General features: G+C 44.9%; 1 protein-coding gene across 3 annotated transcripts in view; it reads right to left on the bottom strand.

Moving 5' to 3' along the window:
• Positions 1 to 25183, bottom strand: part of LOC121573503 (band 4.1-like protein 4) — a 117399-nt gene extending 92216 nt beyond the window's left edge. For all 3 annotated transcript variants that reach the window (XM_045222526.1, XM_045222527.1, XM_045222528.1), the window contains exons 1-2: positions 24922 to 25183; positions 24295 to 24567 (exon numbers count right to left, since the gene is read on the bottom strand). In XM_045222526.1, the coding sequence (XP_045078461.1) occupies positions 24295 to 24393 (99 nt within the window). In that variant the 5' untranslated portion in view covers positions 24394 to 24567; positions 24922 to 25183. The remainder of the gene's footprint in view (positions 1 to 24294; positions 24568 to 24921) is intronic.
• Positions 25184 to 26807: the final 1624 nt, after the last annotated feature.

Raw genomic sequence — 26807 nt, 5'->3', positions numbered from 1 at the left:
GTCAGAGAAGAAAGACTACGTAAGCACTGTTGGTCAGGTGGAGTAGAGGATGAGCAGAATGTCCTACTCCGCTGCTCCAAATAGGACTCAATCAGAGGTATTTATCTCCTGAAATTTATAGAAAGAATTGCAGGATTTCTTGAACTGCCTGTTGAGGAGAAAATCAGCATTTTCTTAACAGAAAACGTAGAGACAGTAGATCCTGCAGCAGATTACGTCCTGGCTTGTCATAACATAAGAGACACTAGCTCCCACCATGTCATACACATTAGCCCTTGTTAATTTCATTTCTCAATTGTTGCTGTTTGTTTTCTTTTTTTGTGTATTATTTTCCATATATAATTGTTTTTGTTGATAAATATTATTATTGTTGCTCAAATATATTGTTCATTTATGTAATACTTCATATACATTGCTTTGGCAACAATGACAACCACCCATTCATGCTAATAAAGCATTTATTGAATTTAATTGAGAGAGAGAGAGAGAGAGAGAGAGAGAGAGAGAGAGAGAGTCTATATAATGTTGAAGACTAAATATTTATATTATTTATTAATATTTATTATTTATTCAATAAAGCATTTATTGAATTTAATTAAGAGAGAGAGAGAGAGGTCTATATATTGGTGAAGGATAAATATTGTTGATGCAGGAGGCTGGGTTTAGATCAGGCCCATCAATAGAACACAGAAGGATGGATTAGTCTCCTTAAGTCTTTAAGTGGCAGCACCGAGATAGACCATACTAATCATTACACCTGTCATATTCATATTCAACTGGTATCTATTAAGACCATGGACAGGGGTATGATATAACATGATGATTACCTTTAGAGGAAGAGGAAGTCTTATATTAACAGGGCGAGAAATGTGTGTGTGTGTGGGTGTGTTTTATTGTCACGTGCACTAGTACAGTGAAATGCCTTTCTTGCTCTTTCCCAACAATGCAGTAATCAATATCAGTAGTACTATAACATAAAAAAAAAAGTCAAGTAGTACAAAAACACACAAGAAATAGAAATAAGAAGAACATGAGAAAGTAAGTAAACTATACAGAGTCGGTTCCAGGGTCAGTAGCTTTATACAGAGTCAGTTCTAGGGTCAGTAGCTTTATACAGAGTCAGTTCCAGGGTCAGTAGCTTTATACAGAGTCAGTTCCAGGGTCAGTAGCTTTATACAGAGTCAGTTCCAGGGTCAGTGCAAATACCATATTTAAAATGTGCAGGGATACTGGAGTAATAGAGGTAGACATGTATAGGGATAAGGTGACTAGGCATCATGATATACAGTGAGGGAAAAAAGTATTTGATCCCCTGCTGATTTTGTACGTTTGCCCACTGACAAAGAAATGATCAGTCTATAATTTTAATGGTAGGTTTATTTGAACAGAGAGAGACAGAATAACAACAACAAAATCCAGAAAAACGCATGTCAAAAATGTTATAAATTGATTTGCATTTTAATGAGGGAAATAAGTATTTGACCACCTCTCAATCAGAAAGATTTCTGGCTCCCAGGTGTCTTTTTATACAGGTAACGAGCTGAGATTAGGAGCACACTCTTAAAGGGAGTGCTCCTAATCTCAGCTTGTTACCTGTATAAAAGACACCTGTCCACAGAAGCAATCAATCAATCAGATTCCAAACTCTCCACCATGGCCAAGACCAAAGAGCTCTCCAAGGATGTCAGGGACAAGATTGTAGACCTACACAAGGCTGGAATGGGCTACAAGACCATCGCCAAGCAGCTTGGTGAGAAGGTGACAACAGTTGGTGCGATTATTCGCAAATGGAAGAAACACAAAATAACTGTCAATCTCCCTCGGCCTGGGGCTCCATGCAAGTTCTCACCTCGTGGAGTTGCAATGATCATGAGAACGGTGAGGAATCAGCCCAGAACTACACGGGAGGATCTTGTCTATGATCTCAAGGCAGGTGGGACCATAGTCACCAAGAAAACAATTGGTAACACACTACGCCGTAAAGGACTGAAATCCTGTAGCGCCCGCAAGGTCCCCCTGCTCAAGAAAGTACATATACAGGGCCGTCTGAAGTTTGCCAATGAACATCTGAATGATTCAGAGGAGAACTGGGTGAAAGTGTTGTGGTCAGATGAGACCAAAATGGAGCTCTTTGGCATCAACTCAACTCGCCGTGTTTGGAGGAGGAGGAATGCTGCCTATGACCCCAAGAACCCCATCCCCACCGTCAAACATGGAGGTGGAAACATTATCCTTTGGGGTGTTTTTCTGCTAAGGGGACAGGACAACTTCACTGCATCAAAGGGACGATGGACGGGGCCATGTACCGTCAAATCTTGGGTGAGAACCTCCTTCCCTCAGCCAGGGCATTGAAAATGGGTCAGGGATGGGTATTCCAGCATGACAATGACCCAAAACACACGGCCAAGGCAACAAAGGAGTGGCTCAAGAAGAAGCACATTAAGGTCCTGGAGTGGCCTAGCCAGTCTCCAGACTGTAATCCCCATAGAATATCTGTGGCGGGAGCTGAAGGTTCGAGTTGCCAAACGTCAGCCTCGAAACCTTAATGACTTGGAGAAGATCTGCAAAAGAGGTGGAACAAAATCCCTCCTGAGATGTGTGCAAACCTGGCGGCCAACTACAAGAAACGTCTGACCTCTGTGATTGCCAAAAAGGGTTTTTCCACCAAGTACTAAGTCATGTTTTGCAGAGGGGTCAAATACTTATTTCCCTCATTAAAATGCAAATCAATTTATAACATTTCTGACATTCGTTTTTCTGGATTTTTTTGTTGTTATTTTGTCTCTCACTGTTCAAATAAACCTACCATTAAAATTATAGACTGATCATGTCTTTGTCAGTGGGTAAACGTACAAAATCAGCAGGGGATCAAATACTTTTTTCCCTCACTGTATGATAAACAGAGTAGCAGCAGCGTATATTATAATTGTATGTGATTTTCTGTGCGTGTGTGTAAAGTCTGTATGAATGTGTGTGCGTGTTATGTAAAAAAAAACAGTGGCTCCAAATTTGCTCCATTCATTAAAATCCCAATTTAACCAACACCCATCTATTTTTTGTGACTAACTGGACCTACCATTTGGTTTTGAAGTATTGAAACCAAACCATAAAATTTGAATGAAAACTATTTTAATAAACATGAAAAGGTGAATGTAAGAAGCGCTCATCATTTCAAATAGGCTACATGTCATATTAAACAGCATATAAACACTAAATAGGGTTGGGGTTAGGGTTGTATTAAATCATTATAGACCGTTTCATATTTATTATATACTGCTCAAAAAAATAAAGGGAACACTAACATAACACATCCTAGATCTGAATGAATGAAATAATCTTATTAAATTCTTTTTTCTTTACATAGTTGAATGTGCTGACAACAAAATCACACAAAAATGATCAATGGAAATCAAATTTATCAACCCATGGAGGTCTGGATTTGGAGTCACCCTCAAAATTAAAGTGGAAAACCACACTACAGGCTGATCCAACTTTGATGTAATGTCCTTAAAACAAGTCAAAATGAGGCTCAGTAGTGTGTGTGGCCTCCACGTGCCTGTATGACCTCCCTACAATGCCTGGGCATGCTCCTGATGAGGTGGCAGATGGTCTCCTGAGGGATCTCCTCCCAGACCTGGACTAAAGCATCCGCCAACTCCTGGACAGTCCGTGGTGCAACGTGGCGTTGGTGGATGGAGCGAGACATGATGTCCCAGATGTGCTCAATTGGATTCAGGTCTGGGAACGGGCGGGCCAGTCCATAGCATCAATGCCTTCCTCTTGCAGGAACTGCTGACACACTCCAGCCACATGAGGTCTAGCATTGTCTTGCATTAGGAGGAACCCAGGGCCAACTGCACCAGCATATGGTCTCACAAGGGGTCTGAGGATCTCATCTCGGTACCTAATGGCAGTCAGGCTACCTCTGGCGAGCACATGGAGGGCTGTGCGGCCCCCCAAAGAAATGCCACCCCACACCATGACTGACCCACCGCCAAACCGGTCATGCTGGAGGATGTTGCAGGCAGCAGAACGTTCTCCACGGCGTCTCCAGACTCTGTCACGTCTGTCACATGTGCTCAGTGTGAACCTGCTTTCATCTGTGAAGAGCACAGGGCGCCAGTGGTGAATTTGCCAATCTTGGTGTTCTCTGGCAAATGCCAACGTCCTGCACGGTGTTGGGCTGTAAGCACAACCCCCACCTGTGGACGTCGGGCCCTCATACCATCCTCATGGAGTCTGTTTCTGTCTGTTTGAGCAGACACATGCACATTTGTGGCCTGCTGGAGGTCATTTTGCAGGGCTCTGGCAGTGCTCCTCCTGCTCCTCCTTGCACAAAGGCGGAGGTAGCAGTCCTGCTGCTGATTTGTTGCCCTCCCTACGGCCTCCTCCACGTCTCCTGATGTACTGGCCTGTCTCCTGGTAGCGCCTCCATGCTCTGGACACTACGCTGACAGACACAGCAAACCTTCTTGCCACAGCTCGCATTGATGTGCCATCCTGGATGAGCTGCACTACCTGAGCCACTTGTGTGGGTTTTTAGACTCCGTCTCATGCTACCACTAGAGTGAAAGCACAGCCAGCATTCAAAAGTGACCAAAACATCAGCCAGGAAGCATAGGAACTGAGAAGTGGTCTGTGGTCACCACCTGCAAAACCAGTCCTTTATTGGGGGGTGTCTTGCTAATTGCCTATAATTTCCACCTGTTGTCTATTCCATTTGCACAACAGGATGTGAAATGTATTGTCAATCAGTGTTGCTTTCTAAGTGGACAGTTTGATTTCACAGAAGTGTGATTGACTTGGAGTTACATTGTGTTGTTTAAGTGTTCCCTTTATTTTTTTGAGCAGTGTATTATCTATACAATAGGCCATAATTGATTTGGCGCAATAGGCCTGGCATATTTTCTATAGGTAGGCCTAAAGGTTTTTAGGCAAAATAACCCAATCAAAACAGAAAGCTCCTTGAAAGTGGGAATATGCCAGGCCTATTGGGCCAAAATCAATGATGGCCTATTGTATAGATAATAGAACAAAAATGAATAAAACTTTTAAGAGATCTGATTTTTAGTTTATAAATACTTTGCTACAATGACACACTTAGTTATCTACCCACCTCGTTCCTTTCTTTTAGCATGTGCATGTAGTAAGTACACCATCATGCATCAGGATACGTGTCTTTTCAGATTCCACAATGATTCTTTAGTTGTGGACACTACATCACTGCACTCCCTCTCTTGCTCTTGGTCCTCATCTTTGTAAGTCACCTTGATTTTTCACCTGTGTGTTTTATCAGTTTCTTTATGAAAATATTTAGCGAACTCCATGACAGTAGCTAAAACAAGGGGCTATAGAAGCACACAAGTAGACTACAAATGCATGCTGGGTCGGGCATGCCCTCAGCTCAGGAAGTGAGCGCTACTGGAGCGAAATTGGAGCCGGCGAGAAGGCTGATACTCCAGCCTTTGGGAATCTCGCTCCGCGCTCCAGTAAAATTGGGCACGCTCCTCGCTCCGCACCTCGCTCTGCTTACATACTCTGCTGTAGAACCACTTTCCCTCTCAATTCTCTGTAAATGAGAGGAGCGTACTCACTGCTCTGGTAGAGAGAGAGAGAGAGCATATGGGGCTGTTACAGCAAAACATGTTGCCTAGCTGTCAGGGTGTCTCTGTCTCTACCCCTATAGCTGTCAGGGTGTCTCTGTCTCTACCCCTATAGCTGTCAGGGTGTCTCTGTCTCTACCCCTATAGCTGGCAGGGTGTCTCTGTCTCTACCCCTATAGCTGGCAGGGTGTCTCTGTCTCTACCCCTATAGCTGTCAGGGTGTCTCTGTCTCTACCCCTATAGCTGGCAGGGTGTCTCTGTCTCTACCCCTATAGCTGGCAGGGTGTCTCTGTCTCTACCCCTATAGCTGGCAGGGTGTCTCTGTCTCTACCCCTATAGCTGTCAGGGTGTCTCTGTCTCTACCCCTATAGCTGTCAGGGTGTCTCTGTCTCTACCCCTATAGCTGGCAGGGTGTCTCTGTCTCTACCCCTATAGCTGTCAGGGTGTCTCTGTCTCTACCCCTATAGCTGGCAGGGTGTCTCTGTCTCTACCCCTATAGCTGGCAGGGTGTCTCTGTCTCTACCCCTATAGCTGGCAGGGTGTCTCTGTCTCTACCCCTATAGCTGGCAGGGTGTCTCTGTCTCTACCCCTATAGCTGTCAGGGTGTCTCTGTCTCTACCCCTATAGCTGGCAGGGTGTCTCTGTCTCTACCCCTATAGCTGGCAGGGTGTCTCTGTCTCTACCCCTATAGCTGTCAGGGTGTCTCTGTCTCTACCCCTATAGCTGTCAGGGTGTCTCTGTCTCTACCCCTATAGCTGGCAGGGTGTCTCTGTCTCTACCCCTATAGCTGGCAGGGTGTCTCTGTCTCTACCCCTATAGCTGGCAGGGTGTCTCTGTCTCTACCCCTATAGCTGGCAGGGTGTCTCTGTCTCTACCCCTATAGCTGGCAGGGTGTCTCTGTCTCTACCCCTATAGCTGGCAGGGTGTCTCTGTCTCTACCCCTATAGCTGTCAGGGTGTCTCTGTCTCTACCCCCTATAGCTGTCAGGGTGTCTCTGTCTCTACCCCTATAGCTGGCAGGGTGTCTCTGTCTCTACCCCTATAGCTGGCAGGGTGTCTCTGTCTCTACCCCTATAGCTGTCAGGGTGTCTCTGTCTCTACCCCTATAGCTGGCAGGGTGTCTCTGTCTCTACCCCTATAGCTGTCAGGGTGTCTCTGTCTCTACCCCTATAGCTGTCAGGGTGTCTCTGTCTCTACCCCCTATAGCTGTCAGGGTGTCTCTGTCTCTACCCCTATAGCTGTCAGGGTGTCTCTGTCTCTACCCCTATAGCTGGCAGGGTGTCTCTGTCTCTACCCCTATAGCTGTCAAGGTGTCTCTGTCTCTACCCCTATAGCTGGCAGGGTGTCTCTGTCTCTACCCCTATAGCTGTCAGGGTGTCTCTGTCTCTACCCCTATAGCTGTCAGGGTGTCTCTGTCTCTACCCCTATAGCTGGCAGGGTGTCTCTGTCTCTACCCCTATAGCTGGCAGGGTGTCTCTGTCTCTACCCCTATAGCTGTCAGGGTGTCTCTGTCTCTACCCCTATAGCTGGCAGGGTGTCTCTGTCTCTACCCCTATAGCTGGCAGGGTGTCTCTGTCTCTACCCCTATAGCTGTCAGGGTGTCTCTGTCTCTACCCCTATAGCTGTCAGGGTGTCTCTGTCTCTACCCCTATAGCTGTCAGGGTGTCTCTGTCTCTACCCCTATAGCTGTCAGGGTGTCTCTGTCTCTACCCCTATAGCTGGCAGGGTGTCTCTACCCCTATAGCTGGCAGGGTGTCTCTGTCTCTACCCCTATAGCTGGCAGGGTGTCTCTGTCTCTACCCCTATAGCTGTCAGGGTGTCTCTGTCTCTACCCCTATAGCTGGCAGGGTGTCTCTGTCTCTACCCCTATAGCTGTCAGGGTGTCTCTGTCTCTACCCCTATAGCTGGCAGGGTGTCTCTGTCTCTACCCCTATAGCTGTCAGGGTGTCTCTACCCCTATAGCTGGCAGGGTGTCTCTGTCTCTACCCCTATAGCTGTCAGGGTGTCTCTGTCTCTACCCCTATAGCTGGCAGGGTGTCTCTGTCTCTACCCCTATAGCTGGCAGGGTGTCTCTGTCTCTACCCCTATAGCTGGCAGGGTGTCTCTGTCTCTACCCCTATAGCTGTCAGGGTGTCTCTGTCTCTACCCCTATAGCTGTCAGGGTGTCTCTGTCTTTACCCCTATAGCTGGCAGGGTGTCTCTGTCTCTACCCCTATAGCTGTCAGGGTGTCTCTGTCTCTACCCCTATAGCTGGCAGGGTGTCTCTGTCTCTACCCCTATAGCTGTCAGGGTGTCTCTGTCTCTACCCCTATAGCTGTCAGGGTGTCTCTGTCTCTACCCCTATAGCTGTCAGGGTGTCTCTGTCTCTACCCCTATAGCTGTCAGGGTGTCTCTGTCTCTACCCCTATAGCTGTCAGGGTGTCTCTGTCTCTACCCCTATAGCTGGCAGGGTGTCTCTGTCTCTACCCCTATAGCTGTCAGGGTGTCTCTGTCTCTACCCCTATAGCTGGCAGGGTGTCTCTGTCTCTACCCCTATAGCTGTCAGGGTGTCTCTGTCTCTACCCTTATAGCTGTCAGGGTGTCTCTGTCTCTACCCCTATAGCTGGCAGGGTGTCTCTGTCTCTACCCCTATAGCTGGCAGGGTGTCTCTGTCTCTACCCCTATAGCTGTCAGGGTGTCTCTGTCTCTACCCCTATAGCTGTCAGGGTGTCTCTGTCTCTACCCCTATAGCTGGCAGGGTGTCTCTGTCTCTACCCCTATAGCTGTCAGGGTGTCTCTGTCTCTACCCCTATAGCTGGCAGGGTGTCTCTGTCTCTACCCCTATAGCTGGCAGGGTGTCTCTGTCTCTACCCCTATAGCTGGCAGGGTGTCTCTGTCTCTACCCCTATAGCTGGCAGGGTGTCTCTGTCTCTACCCCTATAGCTGGCAGGGTGTCTCTGTCTCTACCCCTATAGCTGTCAGGGTGTCTCTGTCTCTACCACTATAGCTGTCAGGGTGTCTCTGTCTCTACCCCTATAGCTGGCAGGGTGTCTCTGTCTCTACCCCTATAGCTGTCAGGGTGTCTCTGTCTCTACCCCTATAGCTGGCAGGGTGTCTCTGTCTCTACCCCTATAGCTGGCAGGGTGTCTCTGTCTCTACCCCTATAGCTGGCAGGGTGTCTCTGTCTCTACCCCTATAGCTGTCAGGGTGTCTCTGTCTCTACCCCTATAGCTGTCAGGGTGTCTCTGTCTCTACCCCTATAGCTGTCAGGGTGTCTCTGTCTCTACCCCCTATAGCTGTCAAGGTGTCTCTGTCTCTACCCCTATAGCTGTCAAGGTGTCTCTGTCTCTACCCCTATAGCTGGCAGGGTGTCTCTGTCTCTACCCCTATAGCTGGCAGGGTGTCTCTGTCTCTACCCCTATAGCTGTCAGGGTGTCTCTGTCTCTACCCCTATAGCTGTCAGGGTGTCTCTGTCTCTACCCCTATAGCTGTCAGGGTGTCTCTGTCTCTACCCCTATAGCTGTCAGGGTGTCTCTGTCTCTACCCCTATAGCTGTCAGGGTGTCTCTGTCTCTACCCCTATAGCTGTCAGGGTGTCTCTGTCTCTACCCCTATAGCTGGCAGGGTGTCTCTGTCTCTACCCCTATAGCTGGCAGGGTGTCTCTGTCTCTACCCCTATAGCTGTCAGGGTGTCTCTGTCTCTACCCCTATAGCTGTCAGGGTGTCTCTGTCTCTACCCCTATAGCTGTCAGGGTGTCTCTGTCTCTACCCCTATAGCTGGCAGGGTGTCTCTGTCTCTACCCCTATAGCTGGCAGGGTGTCTCTGTCTCTACCCCTATAGCTGTCAGGGTGTCTCTGTCTCTACCCCTATAGCTGGCAGGGTGTCTCTGTCTCTACCCCTATAGCTGGCAGGGTGTCTCTGTCTCTACCCCTATAGCTGTCAGGGTGTCTCTGTCTCTACCCCTATAGCTGGCAGGGTGTCTCTGTCTCTACCCCTATAGCTGTCAGGGTGTCTCTGTCTCTACCCCTATAGCTGGCAGGGTGTCTCTGTCTCTACCCCTATAGCTGGCAGGGTGTCTCTGTCTCTACCCCTATAGCTGGCAGGGTGTCTCTGTCTCTACCCCTATAGCTGTCAGGGTGTCTCTGTCTCTACCCCTATAGCTGGCAGGGTGTCTCTGTCTCTACCCCTATAGCTGTCAGGGTGTCTCTGTCTCTACCCCTATAGCTGTCAGGGTGTCTCTGTCTCTACCCCTATAGCTGTCAGGGTGTCTCTGTCTCTACCCCTATAGCTGTCAGGGTGTCTCTGTCTCTACCCCTATAGCTGTCAGGGTGTCTCTGTCTCTACCCCTATAGCTGGCAGGGTGTCTCTGTCTCTACCCCTATAGCTGTCAGAGTGTCTCTGTCTCTACCCCTATGGCTGTCAGAGTGTCTCTGTCTCTACCCCTATGGCTGGCAGGGTGTCTCTGTCTCTACCCCTATAGCTGTCAAGGTGTCTCTGTCTCTACCCCTATAGCTGTCAGGGTGTCTTTGTCTCTACCCCTATAGCTGGCAGGGTGTCTCTGTCTCTACCCCTATAGCTGGCAGGGTGTCTCTGTCTCTACCCCTATAGCTGGCAGGGTGTCTCTGTCTCTACCCCTATAGCTGTCAGGGTGTCTCTGTCTCTACCCCTATAGCTGGCAGGGTGTCTCTGTCTCTACCCCTATAGCTGTCAGGGTGTCTCTGTCTCTACCCCTATAGCTGTCAGGGTGTCTCTGTCTCTACCCCTATAGCTGGCAGGGTGTCTCTGTCTCTACCCCCTATAGCTGTCAGGGTGTCTCTGTCTCTACCCCTATAGCTGGCAGGGTGTCTCTGTCTCTACCCCTATAGCTGGCAGGGTGTCTCTGTCTCTACCCCTATAGCTGGCAGGGTGTCTCTGTCTCTACCCCTATAGCTGGCAGGGTGTCTCTGTCTCTACTCCCTATAGCTGGCAGGGTGTCTTTGTCTCTACCCCTATAGCTGGCAGGGTGTCTCTGTCTCTACTCCTATAGCTGTCAGGGTGTCTCTGTCTCTACCCCTATAGCTGGCAGGGTGTCTCTGTCTCTACTCCTATAGCTGTCAGGGTGTCTCTGTCTCTACCCCTATAGCTGTCAGGGTGTCTCTGTCTCTACCCCTATAGCTGTCAGGGTGTCTCCTCTAGCTGTGGCTCTGGGACTGGAACAGTGGCCTACTGCCTGTAACTGCCTTGAAGCCACACAGACACACTCCTTAGTTCCTCCTCCTCATTTCTTTAGTGATCCAATTTACATTTTAGTCATTTAGCAGACACTCTTATCCAGAGCGACTTACAATTAGTGAGTGCATACATTTTTCATACTCTTCCTCCTCTTCCTCCTCCTCTTCCTCTACTTCCTCCTCCTCCTCCTTCTTCCTAGTTCCTATTCCTGTCTAGTTGCCATTGGAAACCATCTAGATGCTTGTGCCCATAGAGATCCTATTAATTTCTAATTATATGCCTGTGCCATCCTATCGGTCAGATGCCAGAGCAGACCCCTCTCCATTGCCATGGCTACCCTGCTGTAAACACAAGCTGTTGTTGCCGTGATGTGAGTCGGCCACAGATTATACCAGTTTCTATGTTCGGTATGTTTCTGTGAAAGTGTGAAAGATATTACCAAAATATGTTTAGACAACCAATTGCGGACACCATTTAAACAATCTAGATGTATGGCTCTAGAGAAAGATGGGACCCACTGGTGTAGGGTATTCATCTACCAGACTAAAGACACAGACTCCTCTGAAAACTCAATTCAAACTGATCAATACAAAAGGATGGAATCAAATCAAATTTTATCTAATGAAATTGTATTTGTCACATGCTTCGTAAACAACCGGTGTAGACTAACAGTGAAATGCTTAATTACTTTTTCCAACGATGCAGAGTTAAAGATAAAGATACAATTAAAATTAAAACATTGACAGGAGGAATAAATACACAGTGAATAACTAATAACAATAACGAGTAAAAATAACATGGCTATATACAGGGAATACCAGTAGCGAGTCGATGTGCAGGGGTACGAGGTCATTGAGGTAGCTACTGTGCGTACATACAGGTAGGGGTAAAGTGACTAGGCAACAGGATAGATAATAGACGGAGCTGTATCAGCAGCATGTGAAGCAGTAGCAGCAGCGTATGTGGTGAGTGTGAAAGTGTGTGTGTGTGTGTATGTTAGGGTGTCAGTGTAAGTATGTGTGAGAGTGTGGGTAGAGTCCAGCGTGTGTGCAGAGAGTCAGTGCAAGAGACTTAGTTTTTAAAAAAGGTCAACGCAGGTAGTCCGGGTAGCCATTTGATTAGCTATTTAGCAGCTTTGTTTATCAGTCTTATGGCTTGGGGGTAGAAGCTGTTCAGCGTCCTGCTGGTTTCAGACTTGGTGCACTGGTACCACTTGCCATGCGGAATCAGAGAGAACAGTCTGTGGCTTGGGTGGCTGAGTATTTGAAAAGAATGTGGGCCTTCCTCTGACACCGCCTGGTATAGAGGTCCTGGATGGCAGGGAGCTAGGCCCCAGTGATGTACTGGGCCATACACACTATCCTCTGTAGCACCTTGCGGTCGGAGGCCAAGTAGTTGCCGTACCAAGCAGTGAAGCAGCCAGTCAAGATGCTCTCAATGGTGCAGCTGTATAACTTTTTAAGGATCTGAGGGTCCATACCAAATATTTCAGCCTCCTGAGGGGGAAGAGGCGTTGTCGTGCCCTCTTCACAACTGTGTGGGTGTGTGTTGACCATGTTAATTCCTTAGTGATGTGTACAATGAGGAACTCGAAGCTCTCGACCCGCTCCACTACAGCCCCATCAATGTGGATAGGGGTGTGCTCGCCCCTCTGTTTCCTGTAGTCCATGTTCAGCTCCTTTGTCTTGCTGACGTTGAGGTAGAAATTGTTGTCCTGGCACCACACTGCAGGTCCCTGACCTCCTCCCTGGAGGCTGTTTCATCGTTGTCAGTGATCAGTCCTACCACCGTTGTGTGATCAGCAAACTTGATGATGGTGTTGGAGTCGTGTGTGACCACGCAGTCGTGGGTAAACAGGGAGTGCAGGAGGGATCCACATGGCAGATGTGTTGTTGCCTACCCTCACCGCCTGGAGGCGGCCTGTCAGGAAGTCCAGGATCCAGTTGCAGTGAACAGCATTTTTACATAGGTATTCCTTTTATCTAGGTGGGTGAGGGCTGAGTGGAGTGCAATAGAGATTACGTCATCTGTGGATCTGCTGGGGCGGTGTGCGAATTGGAGTGGGTCCAGGGTGTCTGGGATGATGGTGTTGATGTGCGCCATGACCAGCCTTTCAAACATTTCATGGCTACAGATATAAGTACTACGGGGCGATGGTCATTTAGGCAGGTTACCTTGGTTTTCTTGGGCATTCAGGATATGGATAAGGGCAGGATAAACTGAGAGACTGAGAGATCAGAGAATAGCTATTCAAATCCGTCCCGGGTGCATATTGAAGACAGCCAAAGGGTAGCATAGTAATTTATATACAAACAAACCCACTCGACTGTTACACAGAGAGACACCGTCTAGCCTAAATAACAACGGAACCTTGGACCCAAACACACAGAACACACAAAGCTGCACACACTCGCAAATAACACAAAGACAACAACAACAACAACAAGCAGAGGTTTGTGATCACAAGCCACATACATTCACCAAAGCCAAGCGAGATAACTAAAATATCTGCCTACTGACTGCAGGGTAAAAAACAAAGCATATCTTCTGTTTAATAAGGTTCAGGGGTGATCCATACTGTTCCGGATAGAACCACTATTTTAAAAGCATGGGAACCGGTTAATAACTATATTTTACGTTCCAGCCATTTTTTTGTAGTCCCACAAAAAAAAAAAAAGTGCCTATGCAAAGCCCTCACTATGTCACTAAAAAACGTATTCCAGTGCCTGCCAGCCAGCTGGAAATCTTTGCCAGTGTGTGTGTTTGTAGGCTACCTGCCCCTCCCCTTCCTAAGCATAGGCTACTGTAGCCTACTGATGTTACAAGCATGATTAAGAAATTAGGGAGAGGGATTTTTTATTAGAGAAGAATGGATTTACTTTTTCAATGCTAGTTAAGGATATAGCTATCACGTTTCACATTGGATTTATTAACTACAAAATGGTAAAACGTGTTTTTATTTTAATTCTGGTGCTGCTCTCCACACACAAGCTTGTTAACTAGCTGTCCAACCTTAAGCCAACTCTTGGAAGTTTAAAGACGTTCAAAATTCCTTCATAGAAGACGCTCCTCCGTAGGTATAATTCTGTGGGCCTAATTCAGATAATGCATGAATAACAAAATGCCCAGTGCTTCACGCCAAGCCTCCTCCTTCAAAATGTCTGTGGCATCTCGCGCCCTACACTTGTCTGTCCAATGCGTGTAAACATCTATAGCTTGCCCACTCCATAGCAAGCTGCTCTATCCACACTGATTGGTGAAGTAATTTAATATCAAGCTAAATGTAAAAAAAAAAATTATTTCAGAGGTTTAACCAGTTCAGAACTTTATTTTGCTGGTCAGAACAGTAAAACGGAAAGAAAAAAATGGTTAGGTTCAGAACGAAACTATTCGAAAATAATTTTGGTTCCAACCCCTGATAAGGAGTGACCTCAGCTCGTTGAGATTTCAAATGCTCCAAAACACACACACACACACGCACACACACGCACACAGTGACCGTCAAGTGAATTGTGGGAAAATGAGAAGTGTACTGTGTGGTCACATTGTGTCGTGTCCTGAATGCTGAGTCCTGCCTGGTCACCAAGGAGACTAAAGTCAAAGATAAGACTAGAGCAGGAAAACACAACATAATGGAGGTTTAATGGATATAGGCTACATTACCAAGATGAAAACGACTACTCTAATCAGCAGGCAAGATAGTAAAGCTAAATACATGATAACAACTGTGACATTACCATTGTATGATCTGGGGAATAAGTATGTGTTAAGAAGTTAAGTTGATCATTGAGATGCTTTAATAGCAATTAATGTGTTATAATGTGAATAGACACATTATATGGCACATTAGGACAGAGAGTGTGTTTAGCTCTCAGATGTGAGTATTTGGATCTGAAGCACCAAACGTGAGACCTCACAGCCAGACTGTAAGTGAAAAGTGAAAGTTTATCTGCTACCCTACAGGCAGAGAGAAAGAGATAGATAGAGAGAGAGCAAGCGAGGGGGGATAGAGAGGGGGGAGAGGGAGAGAGAGAACAAGACTGAGCTATCTGACTGGGGTGAAGTCTGCAGTGCAGCAGTTTTAAAATTAGATTTTCAAACAACAGTAATAATTCATGTTGAAAGTTCTTTAATAATGTATCTGACACTAGTCTCGCTGGTCGTTTTAATATTGCATTCAGAAAATTTCAATCAGATGAAAAATTAGGCAACTCTCAGTGCTCCCATTTGTAATACAGAGTATCTCATAATCTCTTACTAAGGAGAAGAAAGCACTTGCAGCAAGTGACCAGTGTTGATGACTTTAGCAAAGTTGGGTTAGAGCATAATTTGTCATGACAATTATGACATATCCATTACATCATGATCCATAGAGCACTCTTTCTTATGCTAGATGTCAGAGGGCTTGTGATGATTAAACTAAAGATGCAAGCGGATGTGTGTGTATGTGTGTGAGCGAGCGAGCGAGAGAGTTTGAATGGTATTTGCTGATCCATGCCTAATAAGAGGACAGATGGTGCCGAAAACAACTTTAACAAGCATCAACAATGTCCTCCTATTTTACAAATTCACAAATAACACATTAAATACTCCTCAAACACCCCAAGGCTATAGCTCAATCAGATTGGAATTCCATTGTAAACCTGAGTGAAAACCCTGTCATGTGTAGGCGTTTAAAGAAGGTATGTGTATGACAACAACATAATCTGATTTAATTCCGACCTGTCAGAGGAGAGATTACGCTGCTCGGAATGACTAAAGACAGGCAGCCATGCAGAGATTATCGCACTGTTCTTCTCCAGTCCCCCTGAAATCCCACTAAATCTTCTCTCTCTCTACCATTCTATCTCCTTAGCTCACACCCTCCTGTTTGGCTGATTGAGCAAGGACGTGCTCACTCACACCTCAGTACTTCTGGTTCTCACTACTACAGCCCCCCTCCCCTCCCCTGCCCTGTCGATATCTGTTGCTCACACTTGTTTATCGACTGGTAACATATCAGGGTGAGAGATCAGATTACACTACTGTCTGCAGGTATCTGCTACATAAAAATTTGAATTTGTATTTACCGCAATCTTAATTTAGCACAGCGTGCTGTTTATTCTCCTGTTATAATGAGAAAGGAATGGTTTGCTATTGTGACAAGCAAACCTTGCAAACCAATACATCTATTTAGTTTTGTTTGGCTCCTTTCAAAAATCGATATGTCAGAGGGCTTGTGATAATTAAACTAAAGATACAAGCAAATGTGTGTTTATTTGTGTGCTCTATTCCTCCAGGGCCCAGAGTCTACTATCGTTCATTATCACTTTCAACCTGTGCCGACAGCAGTTGAAGGTAAGTAGACACTGCGGCTGTTGCTAAGTAGTTATCATATCTATTTCATTAGTTATGTGCTAATAATAAGCTAACACCGCCACACACTGTCAACCTCAAAGACTAGCCTGGAAAGCTGTACCCTCACCCTGGCTTTTGAACATTCACATTCTTGAAATCTGTCTTCAAAGACTCCATTGAAAGTTCATTTTTATTTTTTCATTCCAACCACTTAACATAATATGATTATGTGGATGGTTTTTCATCAGGCCTATTGCCTAAAATGGGTCATCTCAAATCTGAGAGGACAACAGTGAGAGTATCCTACTGAATCAATAAACAGATCAATTCCATTTATTAGATCCACACTTACATGCCAGTCCCAGAGTCGAGAATCGGACCATCCCAGATTAGACTATTATTGCTCCCTGCGTCATTAGCAGGAACACGTTAGTAAATCATTCACACCAGAGGCTGTGTGTGTTTGTGTTGTAACACCAGCCTTAGGTAATAATATGTGGATCAATACTCTGTCCTAATTACATAATGAGCTGCTACCTGGTCTGTGCTGATCAACAAGTAGATACAGTATGAGGCAGGACAGGTTCTTTAAGAGAACTCAGGCTAATATACTGTTATAAAGTTTAATGTTCTCTCCCGGGAGTTAGGTCCTCTCTCCCTTACATACACACAGTTTTTGATCTTGTCACAAACATATATGTGTGTGTGTGTGTGTGTGTGTGTGTGTGTGTGTGTGTGTGTGTGTATGTGTGCGCACGTTGGTGCGTGCGTGTGTTTACATACACCACAGATGTGGGGTGTTCGTCTGCCACTCTGTCTTTGATCCAGATGGAGTCTGTGTTTATTTATTTCCCCAGTGATCTACCCTACTGAGAGGCCAAGCCCGGGGACGTCTGTGCTTGTCTCCAAAAGAGAGAGAGGGAGAGGGAGGGTGGTCAAAAAGATGGCACCAACACAAACCCTTTTAGCGGTTTTCCCGTACTGTAGTGCCTCTGAACATTTGTTGTTTGTTGTTTGTTGTTGTGCGATGTCAATTAACAGAGGAACAAGCTTTTGGCATTTCCCGCCCACCTGCTACAGTAAATATACTGTATGTGATGGAATTGAGCTGTGTCATGTCAACCTTCCAAAGTTCTCCCATGTCACCTCGCTCCTCCGTACACTCCACTGGCTTCCGGTCGAAGCTCGAATCCACTACAAGAACATGGTGCTTGCCTACTGAGCCCTACCTCTTCTAAGAGTATCTTAAATAAGACATCTCAGTCTTCCCCCACCCCCCAAAAAAAATAAAAAAAGTAAAATAAATAATAATAACCCTGAACTTCTCTTTTGCTACTAGCACTGACTTTGCTGATAACTTCTTTATAGAGGAAAAAACATGTACTCACTACAACTGTGATATGTGGTTGTCTCGCCCAGCTATCTTAAGATTAATGCACTAACTGTAAGTCGCTTTGACTAACAGCGTCTGTTAAATGACTAACATGTAAATGTAAATGAGTTAGTTATAATTTACCTACCTAAAGACATACTGATTGTGTCTAGGGAAAAAACAAACACCAATTTCACACAGTCATACACAGTCTGGGGTAGAGAGTGCATCCACATCATGCAGAAATTCTTCACTGTGATGGGTGAGTTGAAGGAGTCAGACGCAGGAGGGTAAATCACAGAATAACAGGATTTATTCTGAAAAACAGAGTTACGCAGTAATGCGTCAAAACAGTCCAATGCGCAAAACAGGCGCACTGGAACCAACAAGGCACACGGGGAAAATAACCTGGCGATACAAAATACAAGGAGCTTCCCCGAGCTTCACTAGCCTCACAATAAACAATCACACACAAAGACAAGGGGGCAGAGGGAACACTTATACAGGTACTAATGAGGGGTGTGTGTAATGGTGTGTGTAATGAACAAAACAACAAAACCAATGGAATGATGAAAAGAGGAGTGGCAGTGGCTAGAAGGCCGGTGACGACGAACGCCGAAGCCTGCCCGAACAAGGAGAGGTGGCAGCTTCGGAGGGAGTCGTGACATTCACAGTTTCAAAAAGTGAAATGTGAATGTCTCTTCACCACACAAAAACAGCCCTGAGTCAATGTGGAGTAAAATAGAGCAAGCCAATAATGATTGAACAGGGAGGTGTTCGTTTATTTTCCCTCCAGTGACTTGTCAGCAGCAGATCCCACATGATCCTTCAGTAGCCATCAGGTGCATTAGAAAGTAATGAGTTTCCATAGCAACCTGCTCTTGACTTTCACTTTCAGGAATTCTCTGATTTTACATATCAATCTAATGTCTGAGGATATAAAGGTGAGAAATGTATTTTGAACACTGTCAAAAAACTATTATTTTATGTCTAAATAGCTTAATGTGATTCAAAAGGTATTTTGTTTAACTTCCCTAAGTCCCAAATACCGATCTAGATCTCTAAAGGCACAATGGAATTGACACATTCCACACAAGCAGGAATTTGTATGTATTCCTAATTACAAAATGGGAAACCTTTGCCTTGAGCCAAGCCTATCAATGTCTGTCCCACACATGCATTGTTCCCCTGGTGTACGCAATCCACCTCTCCTGTCCAGGGCTCTACGCTGACCTTTTTTACAAGGAGCACATGTACGCCTAAGTTGAAAAATGTAGGAGCACACAGAAATTTAGGAGCACAATTAAAAATATTTGAAGTAACAAGCCATTTTCTTTGTAGTAATGGTTCAAACCTGACAGTCATTCATCTGCGCTCAGTGTCTTCTCCATGGCTACAGTACAGTGACGGAATCATTACAACAATGGGTGATTTTTTTCTAGGCACACTGGTGCTCCTAAATTACAATTCCTGGTCGCACAGCAAAATATTTAGACGCATATTCAAGTAAAATGGTTGCACTATAGAGCCCTGCTGTCCTGACACCCATCAGGAAGAACTTTATTAGTACACCAACATGAAATTATGCCTATTCTTTGTGACAGCCTTAGGAGGTGACCCGTCGTACAAAAAAACACCATGCTCATTGTATTTAGTGGAAGTTGGAGAACAAAGACATTCTGAATAAGGACAAGGAAGGAAGCAGCTGCGGCTGCCTGCTCCCAAAAAGCATCGTTGTTTTCGTTAATTATTATCCAGAAAGCTGAGGTCAGTGCCTCTCTCTCTAGCCAAGGCCACAGAAAACAGACAGGTTTTGAGGGTCATCGGCCGCTGTCTTTGGGACTGTTCTGCTCTGGTTTGATGTGGTAGCAACACGTGAGCAGTTCTGTACCTCACTAAATCGAACACAGCCCCTGGACCATAATCAATGGAGCCTTTGTGTAATAGGCTCAGGGCTGCTCACTGTAATACAGCTATGGCACAGACTCTGGGTTTATCTCAGCCAACCTCCTCAGACTCATTCTGTATGTGTTCCCAGCAGCCAAGCATAAAAGCTTTGACAAATGTGATAAATAATTAATAATATAAATATATCATTGCACAGCACCAGCAGTAACTCACGGGCCAAAGTGTAAGGATCTAACTTCTGTTCATATTTTGAACCCTTTCAAGTCAATTTGTTTCTTTTTTATTTACAGCTCAGAGCATAAAATAAAAAGCATGGATGAAGGTCTAGAGGTGGGTGACAGGACACCAGAGTGAAAGCTGGAGTGGTGCTGCTCAACCCCTTGGGGACATGCGTGTGGAGGTCAACACCTTGGGGATACGCTTGTGGAGGTCAACCCCTTGTGGACACACGTGTGGAGGTCAACTAACCAGCATTTCCTTGGCAGCTGTCTTGGGCTCGTCGTCTGAGAGGAAGAGAAGAAGAAGAAATCTGACTGACAGACCAAGTGCCTCCCTCTGTGATCAACACTCCGGAAAGAAATGTGTCACCCGAATGCACGCTTTGTTCAGCCCCGCATTCCATCTCTTTCTTTTGGCCCAAAGCCTTTTAACTCAAACCCTTTCATTGTCTCTGTCTGGTCTCTCACTCATGTGGTTTTCAGTAACAGTAATATGTCGTGCCACACTGCTGAACGTTAAGCTTCGACAGCAAATGAGAGCAGTATTAATAGGATTTGTGCCACTTTCACTTCAAGAGTCACTCTGTCACTTGTTTACATATTTTTGTGTAATAAAAAAATGTTTGTGAGAACCAACTACAAACCCACCCCCAACAAACTAAAACGTTGTTATAAATTGTTATGCTGGGATCTGGTGAATCCTACAGCCCAATACATTATTATCTGAATGTAGCTAGTAACATCCATAGGACCAACCCAAAGGTAAGCTCCACTGCGGTGAGCTAGTGTTTTTAATCTAACCACTGACAATACCAGGATTATAATCCTACTCTGCTGGATCAGTACAGTGAGAATGAATTCATTCAAAACCTCACCACAGCAACCTTACACCAGAGCCATATACAGAGAATATGCAGCCTATACATATGGCTCTGCCTTACATATAATTATAAACTGGGTGGTTCAAGCCCTGAATGCTGATTGGCTGACAGCCGTGGTATATCAGACCGTATACCACGGGTATGACAAAACATGTATTTTTACTGCTCTAATTACGTAACCAGTTTATAATAGCAATAAGGCACCTCTGGGGTTTGCAGTATATGGCCAATATACCACGGCTAAGGGCTGTGTCCAGGCACTCCACGATGCGTCGTGCATAAGAACAGCCCTTAGCCGTGGTATATTGGCCATATTACATTTACATTTTAGTCATTTAGCAGACGCTCTTATCTAGAGCGACTTACAGTTAGTGAGTGCATACATATTTTTTTTCATACAACACACCCCCTTGTGCCTTATTGCTTAATTAGACCTGATACTGTACCATGGCTGCCAATGAGCCCACCCGCTCATGCTCAGCCTCTCACATTAACAATTAAAAGAGGATGAGCAACCTGATCTCTCCAATGGACTAGTGGAACACACAGTAACAGGTGCTCCATGTGTAGACCTACTGTCCTATTTACATAAAGGGCATATCAAGCTATGAAGGGCTATGAAGTACTTATATGCCATGAAAGGCTATGAAGGGCCTATATGGTATGAAGAGAATATATGCTATGAAGGGCTATGAAGGGCATATATGCTATGAAGGGCATATATGCTATGAAGGGCCTATATGCTATGAAGGGCATATATGCTATGAAGGGCTATGAAGGGCATATATGCTATGAAGGGCTATGAAGGGCCTATATGCTATGAAGGGCATATATGCTATGAAGGGCTATGAAGGGCATATATGCTATGAAGGGCTATGAAGGGCCTATATGCCCTTCATAGCATATAGGCCCATAGCATGAAGGGCCTATAGACCCCTTTACTTTTTCCACATTTTGTTACATTACAGCCTTATTCTAAAAAGGATTAAATAGTTTTTCCCCCTCATCAATCTACACACAATACCCCATAATGACAAAGCAAAAACAGGTTTTTAGACATTGCAAATTTATTAAAAACGAAAAACTGAAAATATACATTTACATAAGTACTTTGTTGAAGCACCTTTGGCAGCGATTACAGCCTCTAGTCTTCTTGGGTATGACGCTACAAGCTTGGCACACCTGTATTTGGGGAGTTTCTCCCATTCTTCTCTGCAGATCCTCTCAAGCTCTGTCAGGTTGGATGGGGAGCGTTGCTGCACAGCTATTTTCAGGTCTCTCCAGATATGTTCCATCGGGTTCAAGTCCGGGCTTGAACCCACTCAAGGACATTCAGAGACTTGTCCCGAAGCCACACTTGCATTGTCTTGGCTGTGTGCTTAGGGTCGTTGTCCTGTTGGAAGGTGAACCTTTGCCCCAGTCTGAGGTCCTGAGCGCTCTGGAGCAGGTTTTCATCAAGGATCTCTCTGTACTTGGCTCCCAGTCCCTGCCGCTGAAAAACATCCCCACAGCATGATGCTGCCACCACCACCATGCTTCACCGTAGCGATGGTGCCAGGTTTCCTCCAGACGTGACGCTTGGCATTCAGGCCAAAGAGTTCAATCTTGTTTCATCAGACCAGAGAATCTTGTTTCTCATGGTCTGAGAGTCTTTAGATGCCATTTGGCAAACTCCAAGCGGGCTGTCATGTGCCTTTTACTGAGGAGAGTCTTCCATCTGGCCACTCTACCATGAAGGCCTGATTGGTGGAGTGCTGCAGAGGTGGTTGTTCTTCTGGAAGGTTCACCCTTCTCCACAGAGGAACTCTGGAGCTCTGTCAGAATGACCATCGGGTTCTTGGTCACCTCCCTGACCAAGGCCATTCTCCCCCGATTGCTCAGTTTGGCTGGGCGGACAGCTTTAGGAAGAGTCTTGGTGGTTCCAAACTCCTTCCACTTAAGAATGATGGAGGCCACTGTGTTCTTGGGGACCTTCAATGCTGCAGAAATGTTTTGGTACCCTTCCCCAGATCTGTGCCTCGACACAATCCTGTCTCGGAGCTCTACGGACAATTCCTTCGACCCTAATGGCTTGGTTTTTGCTCTGACATGCACTGTCAACTGTGGGACCTTACATAGACAGGTGTGTGCCTTTCCAAATCATGTCCAATCAATTGAATTTACCACAGGTGGACTCCAATCAAGTTGTAGAAACATCTCAAGGATGATCAATGGAAACAGTATGCACCTGAGCTCAATTCTGAGTCTCATAGCAAAGGGTTTGAATACTTATGTAAATAAGGAATTTCCGTTTTTTATTTTTAATACATTTGCAAAATAATCTAAAAACCTGTTTTTGCTTTGTCATTATGGGGTATTGTGTGTATATATTGATGAGGAAAATGTTTTATTTAATCCATTTTAGAATAAGGCTGTAATGTAACAAAAAGTGGAAAAGGTCAATGGGTCTGAATACTTTCCGAATGCACTGTATGCTATGAAGGGCTATGAAGGGCATATATGCTATGAAGGGCTTCTATTCGGAACATTATAATAGGGAAAATAAGTTATAGAGCGTCAGAGGGCAAGGTGAGGCAAAGCAATGCAACCAGATGCTGTTCAGCCCTAGCAGTCATCATGCATTACAACATCACTCTCTGCCTCAGGCCTTCCAACATACAGACAGATCTGAGTTTCTTCAGAGATTATAACCAACCCATAAACTAAACCCATATTTACAGCTTCTAATGAACTCCCAGTCTGGCCATGTGAGTTGGGATTCGCTAGTCATGAGAACAATGGAACATAAAACCAATAGCAACATAACAGTAATTTAATAGCAGTCACGGAGTGGTTCTGGTTGACTTTTAGAACCCCCCCCCCAGTTAGCACTCCTAACAGACTTTAGTGAAACTGAAGTTAAGTTGCATCAGTATTGTCTCTATCATCATGGAGTCTGGGTTTACGCTGAGCTCCAAGGTGAACAAACCAGAGAACAATACTGATATTGATACATTCAAGTCTTTGTTTTCCACTTATACAAAAAATGTAAGGCATGCTCTGTTTAGTTTTTTTCTCGATGCGGTATTTGACTGTGTGTGGTAGCAGGCTTGTGGATTTAACATACCATCTGTTAAAATAACATTATGAGGATCAAAAGGAGCATTACTGTACTGAGAAAATGTGGCCTATACAGTAGGCTGCTATAAGTCAAATACTGTACAGACACGTGACAAAGTTAAACAAGAAAACTGGCCCTAGTTGGTTCTCATCCAGTTTCAGGCATCCAATGATGTCATTCTTTTGTTAGGATGAAAATCACCTATAGTATCATTTCAGATGTAATTCACGACCAGAAATCAGTCATGGACACTATCAAAGCCACTTCAATAGCAAAGCCATGTTTCTTTACAGCCCTTGGGTCCTGTATTTTGTTTAACAGAGTTAGAGAGTTCACAGCAAATTACAGTAAGACTACAGGCTACTTTATGGGCTCCTGTAGGACAGTAAGACAACCTTTCTTTAATAATAATGTCGCCTCAAAAGACAGCATACAGAGCCTATATGGTCGGCCAACCTGTCGCTTTGGGCTTTCGAACTCCATCTCAAGCGTTGAGTAGAAGAAGTGAGTCAACAATACAGATTCCAACAACTGCATGCATCAGTCAAAGTAGCAGCACAGACTCTTGACAAGCCTCATCGCACGTGCGGTGATGACAGCGGTGATGACAGACCCCTCATTAAAGGATGGCTACCTGTCAACCACCTGACAGACAGATGAGCGCGTGTAAAGGGATCGTCTCTTACCTTTATTCCTTGTTGTTGAGTGGTTAACGTCAATTTGGTTTCATCCAACAGTAGAACTTCACAATAAAACTCCTCCTGAGCAGTGCAGAAGCAACTCATGTCTTTTCTTTAGAGGGGATACAGATAGAGCACTGATTTAGCTGACTTCTGTCAATTCAATGATAAAGGAGTGTTTGAACCTATGAAATTATGGACTAATGTTGGGAGTAAATAAAAGTCCAATTCATGAGGGGTTTTTCTTCAATAGACCACTCCTTGACCAGTCCTTTTGATCTGCAAAAAAAAAAGACAGAACCATTTAAATTATTAATGAATTATCAGAAGACATTAATGCACTGAAACGAAACTGCACCTGTTAAAATAAGGATTAAAGTAGCCGTTATAAACTACTCACAATACTGTAAACAAATGCTTATAATAATATTGTAGTTATAAGGGTCTAAATAGGCTACACACGTTTATGCTCTCTCCCAAATATTCCCAAACCTTTTGTTTTGGATTGTAGGTCGGTCTTTCAACAAATCAGCCTTATTTCAATTTTGAGCTTTGAGGACAGTCGTGTAGGCTATTTATTTATATGCAGTAGTTTACAATTATTTATGTTTTATTAAAATGTGGAAAACTTACTCCAAACCGCAGCGCTCCTTCCTTGTCTTGTATGTCCAATAAGCACATGGGTTATGTGCTCTTCAGTGTCACCCAGGTTCAATGTTCAGGGATGTCCAAGACAAATATGAATTCCTTTAAAAGTGATCCGCTTTTGATCTCCAAGTCTTTCATTTGAATTTGTTTTATATCCAGCAATAATACAAGTGAAGGTAGAGGCGTGGCCTGCACTTGTCCGCTTAGAAAAATGAGCCGAAACCTCGCCACTCTTCAGCGTTGCAGACAGCCGGTTGCTAAGGAGCAGTGCGCATCTCTCACCACAAAGCTCCCCGCACAAATGACTCCGCCCCTCTGGACTTTCCACCAATTGAAGCCATGCAGCGAAAATGCATTTATAGATGATACAATTATGCCACCTGTCGGGGATTTGCAGTGGTCTCTCTCTCTCTCTCTCTCTCTCTGTGTATGTGTATGTGTGGACATTGGTATGCCTGTACATTATTTCAAAATACCTATTTTAAAACCCACTGTAGGCTACAGTAGATTGCAGGGAGAACTTGCTACTTTATTTGGGATATGTTCTGTTTATCTATGCTCACATATTTTCAGAGCTGTAAGTGCTACCTTGCTTTGTACTGATATCTGGTGGTCGGTCTTTGCCAATGTCTACCCATAACCAAAGAGAGGTGGGAAACTAATAAGTTATTCTCCCCCTCCATTCCAGTAATCAATTCAGTTCAACCAATACTCAACTATTGTTCTTATGTCCTCCCTTTAAGGGTGTGCTCCTGGTCTCAGCTCGTTGCCTGTATAGAAGACACCTGGGAGCCAGAAATCTTTCTGTTTGAGAGGGGGTCAAATGCTTGTTTCCCTCATTGGAATGCAAATCAATTTGTGACATTTTTGACATGCGTTTTTTCTGGATTTGTTTGTTGTTGTTTTGTCTCTCACTGTTCAGGTGGACCTACCATTGGAATTGTAGACTGATCGTTTCTTTGTCGGTGGGCAGGCGTGCAGAATGAGCAGGGGATCGGATCCTTTTCCCCCTCACTGTAGGTGATATATAGGGCCTCCTGTAGCTCAGTTGGTAGAGCATGGCGCTTGCAACGCCAGGGTTGTGGGTTCGTTTCCCACGGGGGGCCAGTATGAAAAATGTATGCACTCACTAACTGTAAGTCGCTCTGGATAAGAGCGTCTGCTAAATGACTAAAATGTCAAATGTAATGTTATGTTGGTCAGTGTGGAATGCACATGATGACCTTATTTCCTCTGTTTTCAGATAAGGGTAGCCCAATATATTTCTATATGGATTTATGTATGTGAAGCCTACTTCTGTGTGTTATAGCCTGTGAATACACAAATGAATAAGGTGTAATTGCCAGTTAAAGGTGGGATACTTACCTCTACTGTAGGAAAAGTGGGTCAGTAATCAACGACTGAAATCAACCTTCCATAAGTAGGCTTAGGCCTAGGCTAGGCTACACACTTTTTCACATAGAAATAGGATTCTATTTCCATGCTTTTTCCCACCCAGATATCAGATAGACAGGAAAAATTCAAACAACTTAAGCCTACAAATCACTTTCACTGAGGAAAGTGGGTCAGTAGGGTATAGCATACGCAACCTCCCATAGAGTAGGCTGGTAGGCTACACACATCAGATAGAGGTTTGTTCCTAGATTCCTGCCTTTCTAGGGAGTGTTTCCTTGCCACCATGCTTCTACATCTGCATTGCTTGCTGTTCGGAATTTTAGGCTGGGTTTCTGTATAAGCACTTTGTAACTGCCGATGTAAAAAGGGCCTCATAAAAAATATATATTTCATCGATTGATTGATTGACAGGAACATTTCAAATAGTGTTGAATTTGTTAAAAAAGTGACTCATATTTTGTTTTCTTTCTCTGTCT

The sequence above is a fragment of the Coregonus clupeaformis genome, chromosome 9 (genome assembly GCF_020615455.1).
Source record: "Coregonus clupeaformis isolate EN_2021a chromosome 9, ASM2061545v1, whole genome shotgun sequence".
In the NCBI taxonomy this organism is placed as follows: domain Eukaryota; kingdom Metazoa; phylum Chordata; class Actinopteri; order Salmoniformes; family Salmonidae; genus Coregonus; species Coregonus clupeaformis.
Note: the sequence above shows the minus strand (reverse complement) of the source record. Positions and strands in the feature narration are given on the sequence as shown.